Source organism: Convolutriloba macropyga, chromosome 4 (assembly GCF_964194025.1).
Source record: "Convolutriloba macropyga chromosome 4, txConMacr16.3, whole genome shotgun sequence".
In the NCBI taxonomy this organism is placed as follows: Eukaryota; Metazoa; Xenacoelomorpha; order Acoela; family Convolutidae; genus Convolutriloba; species Convolutriloba macropyga.
Genome location: NC_134471.1, coordinates 41397810 through 41408675, shown reverse-complemented (window position 1 = coordinate 41408675; position 10866 = coordinate 41397810). Strand labels below are relative to the sequence as shown.

Sequence of the window (10866 nt, the reverse complement as noted above, 5' to 3'; positions counted from 1 at the left end):
CAAGTTGGTGAATTTGTGTTGGCTTTTTCATTTTTTTAAAACAAAGTTTTTTGAAATGGGAGTTTGATAGGGTGTTTCTTTGTTTTTTTTTCTTAAATTTTTGCATATGTGGGTTAATTTGATTTATTATTTTTTTGTTATTTATGATTTGATATACATAAATGATTTGACAGTCTAACTCTTAGAACAAACTCTTGTTAGCTTCTATAGGAAATGCACACATACCTCACTCATAATTTAGCTTGTGATTATATAGCTTTGGCTTCTATTTGAATTTGAATTCTCAATTTGGATAAGAGAGTGCACACTTCGTCATTTTTTTCACTTCTGCGTCGAATTAAAACGTCGAATTTAGTGATTGATGCATCGAAATAATTGGAGGCAATGAAGCTGAAAATAATTGAAGTTGTTATTTGAGATTTCACAGTTTATCTTTTATTTTGAAAATTTGATAAACATTTTCTTCAACCTTTCTTTTTCGACGTTTGGTAAAAAAAAATTGCTTACTCAATGAAACTAATGCGTTATATGTTGTGAAATTGCTTCAGATTTGATTTAATCTCTGTCGTTCCGTTAGTTTTAGTATTCATTCGTGATATAAAGAAAATTGAATTCATTGAATAAGCTATAAATTGCAGTCACTGAATAAATTTAATTTTGCCTGTTGAGAAATGCGATGGGATCTGTCATTACTGAGACAAAGTAATCAGTTCACAAAGAAGAAAACAATAAAAAATAGTCTAAACTCAATAATCAATTGTTTGTGGAAACAAATTTTGTTTAAGGTGTTATCACTGAATCGTTTTAATTCACTATATAGTTGTAATCTGTAGTCAACGTGAATGTATTACAAAACACAGAACGACAAAGCGCAAATAATACCTTGTTTTTAAAAACAATTTATGGTAAATGTTGCATTACTAAAACCGTTATCAATTAGTTGAAACTTTTGATTACCTGATACAAATTCCTAGAAGTCATCACATTTCTGCTATTGTACTTACTATAAATGGAGGTAATTTTGAGGTATCGTTATTTATTCATTTGTTATGACTAGCGTGTTCAATTTCATGTCTTGATAATTGTTCGGGTTTCTGAACTGCTATCTGTTCGCAAAAATTAGCGGCTGATTCTTTTTGTCTTGCACTGAGTCTTGCTTTTTTTTGTCTCTCGGAAATACCGACATCTGACCCGCCAATCAAGCGTGGAAAAATGGTGGATTCAACCGAAGTTGATCATCCTCATAGAGGAGAACATTGTACTCGACACTCTTCCTGGTCCTCAACCAGAACGTGTTCGCTTGCCCCTCGAATCCATATATGGAGAAACAATTATTGGAGCCTCTGCCCAATCAAAACCAGAGAGAAGTTCGAGGAATGCCGAAATCAAATTGAATAGGGAGAATAGATCTCAAAGGCAGCTGGAACTTGGTATCATGTGTGGTGATAAACATTGATATCAGGCCGATCAGAAAATTATTTCTTTAATCTACATTAGGAATCGGACTGAGGAAGAATTATTATCAATAGGCGTAAACAGCACCTTATGGTGGACATTCTGACTACAGTTGAACTTTGGCGTTTTATGGCAGAAGCTTTCATTCGACCTCGTAATACAATTAAAAATCGAGCATTTACTAGGAGCAAAATTGGGACTGGTTGACGATATTTCCCGAAACCCTCATCAACCAGTCGAAAGTATATCCATATATGACGAAGATTTTTTAGTCCTTACTTTAGATAATATTACACGCCTAATACTACCACTCAATTGATTAAATTTTAGCAGCATGATTTTTCCGCCCAGCAAAACGCCACTACCAACAACAACTACAATTAGTTCCATTAATTTGTATACCAATCGCGCTTGCGCTTGGTCGATTAATAGCAATTACTGGTTTTTTCTCTTCTTTTAGCAAGCATTTTTTTCTGAAAAAATCTAGCTAGCCGGAGTTTACGTTCTGAAAGAATGGATGGTTTGGAGTTTCAGCTTTTGAATGTTTTTGAATGTTCACAGAATTTGCCTTTCTCATTTTCTGTTTTTGTTTCCAATTGAATATTAATTTTTCGTTTCTACGTAAAATAATGGAGGATGAAAATACTGCGTGTTTCCAGAATATAAATCTTGTCTATCAAAAATTGCGAATAACCCGCTATACAGATGATTCGAATATCCAAACAGAAAAGTACCGCGAAAGAGGACCCTTAAAATTTAGCTGAACTTATACAAGCAAGAGTGAATCCTGAAAAATACTTCCTACCGGAAAAGTGGAGACTTAAAAACTCAAATATCTTCACTTTTTTTAAAGATAACCTTGGGAGCGTTTTGGAAATAGTTCTTGGTACAAAAATTGAAAAAATTCTATTTTTACTTTTTAGCGACAATTTATTTAATTCAAAATTAGATCCATATGATAAAAATAGACATGCAGTAGACAATTTAGCAACGAATAAAGATAGTGAAAAATACGCGGCGTTACAAATCGAATTCGTTGCATAATTTGGGGAAAAATGCCTAAAATTTAGCAAAAATGTGTCAATGTTGACCAAACTTGCTGAAACTGCTCAAAAACGCCAATTTCGAAAAACCCTCCCATTAAAATATTCTGGGCCTGTGTATCTTTTTATTGATACCACTCTCAACTTTCTGCAATCAATACATCTATCGGCCAAAATTGACTGAACAAAAAAATCCCAGTTGAGCATATAGTCCCTCCCCCACTTTGTGGTCGGAACAATATAAAGTTCTCCTTTGGGCAAATATAATTTTTTGACCTATAACAGTTGAGCCTAGACTTCCACATTTAAGTGTTACCTGTTCCAAAAACGACCTACCAGTCAGAGCTGCTTGTACAGTTTCATGGCCGACCGAATTGAACTTAAATTTGACCGAGACGCATTTCATTTAAATATGGAGTGATGCAATTTGTAGACCTTAGACGTCATCACACGCAGGTATTTCTCAATTTGACAGCAAAGCTTGTATGAGATTTCGAAAACTCTTTTTTGTTTGAGAACTTAATCTGAGAAACATTCGCTACTTTCTTTAATTGTTGGATGTTGACATTAACTTCGTAATTTCTGAAATAAGTAATGCCAAATATTAGGGCAACTATTTAGCCAGTAGTTCAACTGTTTGGATAATCTAGAGGAATTAGTAGAAGTCGAATAATTCAGGTGAATATTAGAATTTGCTCTGCCTTAAATGCTATTTCACTAATGTTTTGTAAACAAGTGCTAAAATGTTTAAGTTTTGACCTTAACAAAGTTGTATTTGTCGCAAATGTCTTGTGACACGATGCCATTTTGTAACTAATTATCATCCAACCAAGCAGCTCATAATTTTTCTCAACTTACTGACGATCTGACCTGTCATCAATCTTTCTGAAATGTCGATCTTCCGAATTGTATTTTTGGCGTCTTTTGTTTTTGCCGTCTTGTTTGATGGAGTTTTAGCATTCAAATGCATAGATCCAAACAACACGTTTTTTAGAACTCTTCTGCAAGAGAACCCTGCTCACATAAGACCTCCAAAACTTGATGATAGTCAAAAGGTAAAATATAGTAATGATTTCACGTGTGACTACATACCCCCATCAGCGGAACCCCCAACGTCTGTTCATAAATTGCGACCTGGAGATATCAAACTGGTGGCTGCATTGGGTGACTCGTTGACTGCTGGGAATGGGGCAGCTGCCTTGACTATCTATGGTGTGAAGAACAACTACAGGGGCCTTTCATTCAGTGTCGGTGGAGAATATGACGAAGTATTGAACCACAATAATAAGGTTAAAAAAGAAGCACACTTTAATTACCGGAGTCAGATATGCTAGCATAATAAGGTATTCCAATTTATATACAGTTCCGATCAAACTTCTATTCATCTTGTCAAGGTTATCAGCTCTCCCTCCAATAAATCAAATTCAGTTTTGGTAATTGTGTCAAAGGGGTCAAATTGATTACAGTTTTGGCATCGATCATGGTTAATGGAGTCCGATAAGAGGTGTTACTACAAATCCCAAATTAATTTTTTAAATATAGGTGTAAAAATTTGGATTTAGGATGGTCGTATTTAATTTCTTATATTACCACAGAGCTTCGCATGGTTATGCGCAATTGGTTTTTGAAATATGCAAAAACTCATGTTCAGGTTTCGGAGCATTTCTCAATTCCAAACGCCCTCAAGTTCTATAACCCCGACGTCAAAGGCTGGGCAGTTGGAATTGCCAATCCAGGAGACCTCAACTCTCACCTGGACGAAGCAGTCGCCGGATCCAAAGCTGTCAATCTCACTGCCCAGGCCAAACAGCTGGTGGAGGACTTGAAAGCTGACCCCGACTATGATTTTGAAAATGACTGGAAATTGGTGACAATTCTGATTGGTGGAAATAACTTGTGCCAGTACTGTGTTGATGAAAGGAGTGATCCAGAAATATTCACTGCGGATGTCCAGGCAGTTCTGGACTACTTGCTAGAGACGATGCCTCGTACATTTGTGAATTTGCTGACATTGTTCAATATTGATCAAGTTAGTGCACTTGGTCAAGAGAACTACGTGTGTCAAAAAGCGCACGAGTGTTTCTGCTACTGCGCTTTGTTGGATGACTCATACAGCAAGATCACTCTCCAGTCTTACAATGGACTCTACAGGACCAATCTCTGGAGTCTTGTCCAATCCAACAGGTACTAACAAAACTTAAACATTATGTTAGAAGTTTGAGAGAGAACAACATAATCTAAATTGTGCATAACATAAGCTTGACATAGCTTGACAAGAAGCTCTACTTGTTCAACGTCTACTTGGCTACAGAAATGAAGCCTTGAGGAACAAGAAAGAACGTGAGAGCGGGTTATAAGAGATGCCCAAGTTCGGGAGCTTAAGACCAGTTGGTGTAAATGGGTAGCACACTAGGCTTGCAAGTAAGAGATGCTGGTTCGAATCCAGTACTGGTCCATTTTCACAGTAGTTGCACCTGCAATGACCCCTAACACATTACCATTAACTTAAGTTATAACCACAATCCCCTGTCCGTTAATTCGCAATTGCCGGAAAAATGGCAATAGCCGGCTAGCAGTAGGATAATCCACAGTAATTCATTGATGACTTTTATCAGGTACGAAGTGCGTGATGACTTCACAGTAGTGATCCAGCCATTCTTGGAGAACACGACTCCTCCCTACAAAGACGACAACACCACCCCAGACCTCTCCTACTTCGCGCCAGACTGTTTCCACTTCAGCCAAAAGGGACACAACTACGCCGGAAATGGCCTCTGGAACAACATGTTCCAGGTAGGAATGAAATCAATTTGTAATTTACGTTTCATTGGACAAAATGTGGTTAAACCTGGTTAAAACGCCGGATCGTGCAAGATTCTGTGCGACACAGAAGATTCCATCAACCAATGAAGAAATTTTTTGCTCACATTCCCCTCGCTCTCCTGAACATATTTGTTTTATTACCAATCGTGAACGAACCGGTACATGCTTTTGCATTTTTTTATTGTTTTGTATAGCTTAATTAGACGTTAGCCAAATGCTTAGAGTTATTACAATCCGTGCAGCATTAAAAATTCGAGAATTTTTTAAAACTTTCTGCGCTCGGCACTGATTCCTTGGATCTTACCACGTGCTAAACGGGTATAATGTGCTAAAATAACAATTGTTGCAATGACATTTCGTGGGAGTTTTTTTGAGCAATCTACCGTAGTAAGCTATCAAAATGGTTTAAAAAAACAATTTTCAATTTAGTTTTTGTGGTTACCGCAAGCAATTTATATGCTGATCGGGTAATTATTACAATTGCGGTCAAGCATAGTGGTGACAGAAAATGTCTTTGGTGGGCTGATGGGTGCGCTTAGCCCGCGGTTTCTGGGTTTACATCAGTGGATGAGAGGTAGAGTCATGGACAGTGGTCGCAACCAATCGATGTCTTCAAAAATGAAATATTTTTTCGCTGCGATATGCACTCTCTTGACTGTAACCGTTATAACAATGCATTATATTTTTTCGTTCACCATTTATATCAGCTGTGGTTTTGTTTCATGTTTTGAGCCTGAAGACAGCGTAAATTTTGCTGCTAGTGAGGATGTAACCTGCTGTTTAGAGGTGTTTTCTGATTGCTATTATTTAGGGTTTTCGTATCATCTTTGGTTTTTATTAGCTGTTGATGTCAAGGTTTTGACAGACCACCTTATCAATAAATAGAAAGAACCAGCAAGCAAATATATTCTCTTTGAGTATGTCACTAGTTTCCGTACGTTGTTGTATCGCTAAAATTTAGTTTCCGTTTGACAATCTTTTCAATTGAAATTTCCTCGTGGAGTCATCTTTTACTTCAATGAAGTTAGTTTTTAATTGCTTTCGAAGAGAAGCAATTCTGCTAAACGTTTACGTCTTTGTACGACTCGAAGAGGAGTATTGAGATTCTACAGGTTTTTACGACTCGAAGAGGAGTATTGAGATTCTACAGGTTTTACTACTCGAAGAAGTGTATTCTGCAGGTTTTTTTAGCCGAAGTCATGACTTGAAATTTGACTTTTGTTTTCGAACATTGACTTGTTTTCGGACGTTGAGTGCTGTTTTCGAACAATTGATTTTAAAAATTTGCATAGTTTTTAATGTATAGTAATTAAGAGCTGTTGGTTATATTTAAGGTTAAAGAATCATTTCGAGAATGTTTGACCCCATAATTGCTTCCAACCTATATAAACTACCCTCCCCCAACTAGGACCCCGCACCTACCCCCCCCCCCCCTCTCACACACATACAACTACCCCCCACCTACCTACCCGCATTTCTCACTAAAAATTGATTTTTTCACACTATATTGCTTTCTTATTTCGTTTATCATCTTTCTGAAATAGGTAGTGCTAGATAAGAAATTTTAATGCTCGACTCTTCGAGTCGTTTTCGGCATTCTACCGGCTATGATTTTTTAGCTGAAGTCATGACTCGAAATTTGACTTTTGTTTTTGAACATTGACTTCTGTTTTAGAACTGTGACATCTGTTTTCGAACATTGGACTTTGAAAGTAGCTTAGTTTGTAATGTATAGTATTAAAGAACTGATGGTAATATTCAACGTTAAAAAGTCATTTAGAGAATACCAGATCTCATTTAAGTCCCTCCAACCTATCTAAACTATCCCCCCAACTAATCCCCCTCCCTTCACACACCTTGCCCCCCCCCGACCGTCCCCCACCCCACACCTACCCCCAAACACCTACCCCCCCGCACCTAACCCCCTCAACTTATCTACCTACATTTCTGCCCCACTTTGTATTGCTTTTTTAAACTTCTTTTTTCATTTTTTCTGAAATAGGTAAGGTTGGATTAGCATTTTCATGCCACAATTCTTCCAGTCGTTTCCGGTATTCTACCGGCTATGTTCTTTGATGCAAAATTTTTTCTTGACCGTTTTTTGATTTTTCGAGTGTCTTCTACGCCCTTGACTTTCTGCGTTTTGCGTTATCTAAAGTTTTTGGCTCGTTCACAATTTCAAGCAGCTGAACTCAATGGGCGGCAATATACTAAAAGTCAAATGATAAGTGCGCCGAAATTGGTGCCTGAGTCAGGCCGCAATTGAGTAGAGCTCCCACTAGCCGTTCGAGCGCAATTCTTCCGACGATAGTCGGTTATGTTTGGTGAATCATGTGAATAATATTTAACACAAGGGTCAAGGTTAAGTTAGAATGTCACATTTTAGTAAATTATTAGTCGATGTTAAGACTTTCTTACCCAATGTGTCTTTCGCAAACTCGTAAACATCATATATTTGTTGTCTTGGCTTATTGTCACAGTTAAACTTCGCTGAATGTCAAAGGTCAAAGACCTGAAATCACGGGAAAGTTCAATTGTCAGAAATTAGTTTTCTAAAAAAACACACTGAACGTCAAAATTGAGTAAGCACCCCTTTCTTTACAATGTAACAATTCGTTGTTGACGCAACGCCACTCCAACATGTAATCATATTTAGAAAGCAGTGTGTGATTTATCTAAAGAAAGAATACCAGAGGTCTAGGTGTACTGCCGCGTGGCAATCCACTGTTTAAATGCAGCCTATCCAAAAAACACTATCAGCATTAACAATCTGATTCCTCTCTCTCTCTCTCAATTAACAATTGAACAACACAAAATTTTTTGGTCAATTCCAAGCAGCGTTTTTGATGAATACTTAGGGACAAACCGTTTTAATAGCTTTTGCTAAAGTATCAAAATTGATTTCAACTTGTGAAATAAAAATTTGGACGCTTATTTATTGCTGTCAATAGCAATTTCTGTAATGACAAAGCCGAAACAGCCAAACTCAACGAGCGGAGTTTATCGTTTTCACCTGTTGTTGTTTATTTCGGTCATTTTACCTTTATTGCTCCTGATACTAATTAATTGCCCCGAACAAAGTTGGAAGCAATAATTGTTGTATTAAGTGTCGCCTCTAATGCAAAATCTGTGCGTGACAGTTTTTGGCTTTACGTACTTCACGTTTTGAGGTTTTTCGTTGTCTTTGAGTTTTGTAATACAGCGGTTGCACTTGATTGGCGACAGTTTCCTACTAAAATTCAAATTGCTTTTTATCTTTTTTACTGTAAATTTAATAGTGATCTATAAAAACCTCTAGTAACGTCAGATGAATCTCCTAATTGAATTTATAGTGGTTTTGTTTGTTTAGAAGTGTGGGCACAAAGACACAAAATGGTCCCTGGGAGAGAGGCTATTTTGCCCAACTGAGGAGAGCCCGTATCTGTTCACACACAAGAACAGCTACGAGTAACAACCTCTCCACTAATTCATATTCCTGACATGTCCTTATGGTTGTCCACAGTCACACTATGCTTCACAAAAATCAGATGGCTATGCTGAAGATATTCGATATCGACTAGCGACTAGAAACTAGCAACCTAATTAATATAAAAACTTGAAGTTATGGAACTTGAAACTTTCGAGAGAAAAACATTCTATATCTCAACGTAGAGAGCAGTTGATCATTGTAGTAACATGAATATGCAAATATGTGGATAAATGTATATGGTATGCTTATAATCCTGCTAATTGTATTGGTCAGACAACGCTGTTTTAGAGAACAATTTACAGTATTGTTTAGTCTCTTCGAATTTTTCGCAATAATTTCCTGATGTTCCCATTTGCTTGATGACTGTGAAATCTGGGAAGCACTGTGAAATTTGGGAATCAGTGAGTCAATCAACTGCTTCACAACGATGAAGAATTTGTAGGAGAGGATGCATTAAGTGTTCACGTCTGTGTCAATCATGAAATTAGTATGACCAAACCTTTCCTCTTAGATCACCAATTGGTCTTTTTGTGGTAAAGCAACGTGAATAAATTGTGTGTGAGGGTTATCCTGACAATATGCTAAAGTGCTCGTCATCAACGGGAAATATTGTTTGTGTCTTGATTTGTGTGTTAGCATAAGGCTGTTTATTTTTTGTTCTTTTTTACTGATTGCGCGTCTTTTCAAACCAGGAAGATTGGGTGTGATTAAAAGGGAGTCAAAAGGTGCTGCCCAAATGTGGATTCTGCCTTAAAGTGGGTTACTATCTGGGTCTTAATCACTTGCGGTGAGGAGTGAGCAATCAAGTGTTAATTACCAATCACGCACCTGATGCCCTAAATTCCTCTCTTCTCCCGAATAACTGATCTTTCTTCTCTCTGTGATTGAACTGCTGATAGCTCTGAGCACTTATCAATCACAGCAAAATGCACAATCAATTTTGATGGCGGTTCAAGTTGCGACACTGCTGTGCGCTACAGCAAAAGACTAAACGAATATTTACTCCAGTTATCACTGATCTTGATGTAATATTGATTTATTAATTCTGTGAGCTCTGATTATTCTAACGTATTCCAGCTAAAAAAGTTGCTATGTGGATCAAATGCTGCGTCGTATCATTGCTTCTTGTGGTCTTGCCAGTTGCGAGGACAAGTTACGCGTCGGAGAGCGAAGGTCCCAAAACAGTGCTTGGTTCGTATATTGAGATTTAAGTTCGCTTTAAATTTTTGGCCGATTTAAAAGTTCAGAAACGTTTCTATTATTGAAACCCTTTTCTGGTTTGTTCCGAATTTCTATTTTTGTATGAAAATGGGTGTTTCCTGCGTAAACGCAGAAAAACTTTCAATATCTTAGAAAAAGCATAGATCTTCAAATATTATCGTAAATCAGATAGCTGAAAAATTAATTTGTTACCTCCTTATTTGTAATATGACACTGTGCCTAATAACTATTTTTAATGACTTCATTTTGAACAAAAAAACGTACTCAACTATCGGTTTTCTCTTCAAGGAAATTATACTGGTACTAGGAAATAACCATATATTTTACTCAGAAAAATTTTTGTTTCCGCTTCATTAGTGCCAAGGCATGTCATGATGCAATTAAATTGTTGGGCAGAAATAACTATTTGGTCCCTCCTCAACATCCTGGGCTATAAAGAATTCCTGTTAAGTTCCTGCAGCACTTATTCAGTATTTTTTAAATAACGGCACTATATTATTTTTTTTAAAGAACTGAGAAAAGTTCGTGCCATTACAGTTTTTAAAATGGTGATCCTGAGGAGTGTAAGAGCTGTCGTCCTAAATCAAAAACACTTTGTTTATCAAAAAAATGAGTTTGTTTGAGGAACCAAATGAACGACAAATTGAATAAAATAGTCTGCTCAGTAACTATCAATAAGATTTCGGAAACAAAAAAACGTTCAACTATTGATGCCATATTTTACAGTAATTTTACAAAGTTATTTGGAAAGAAGCAGCAGAAAACATTAGGGTAGCTTCTTTAGATCTCTCAAAAGCTTTTGATTCGATAAATCATTCAGTTTTAGATGGTAAGACATCAAAACTGGGACAGCAA

General features: G+C 36.8%; 2 protein-coding genes across 2 annotated transcripts in view; both read left to right on the top strand.

Annotated features, from left to right (window-relative positions):
* The first annotated feature begins 3300 nt into the window (after positions 1–3300).
* LOC142337676 (phospholipase B1, membrane-associated-like) lies at positions 3301–9106 on the top strand. Its single transcript, XM_075387107.1, has 4 exons — positions 3301–3787; positions 4150–4682; positions 5114–5291; positions 8671–9106. The coding sequence occupies exons 1-4, from the start codon at positions 3389–3391 to the stop codon at positions 8770–8772; spliced, it is 1212 nt and encodes a 403-aa protein (XP_075243222.1). The 5' UTR covers positions 3301–3388; the 3' UTR covers positions 8773–9106.
* A 387-nt stretch (positions 9107–9493) lies between these two features.
* Positions 9494–10866, top strand: part of LOC142338435 (glutamate receptor 2-like) — a 91507-nt gene continuing 90134 nt past the window's right edge. Inside the window, exon 1 of the mRNA XM_075388195.1 lies at positions 9494–9981. Coding sequence (XP_075244310.1) covers positions 9882–9981 — 100 coding nt within the window. The 5' untranslated portion in view covers positions 9494–9881. The remainder of the gene's footprint in view (positions 9982–10866) is intronic.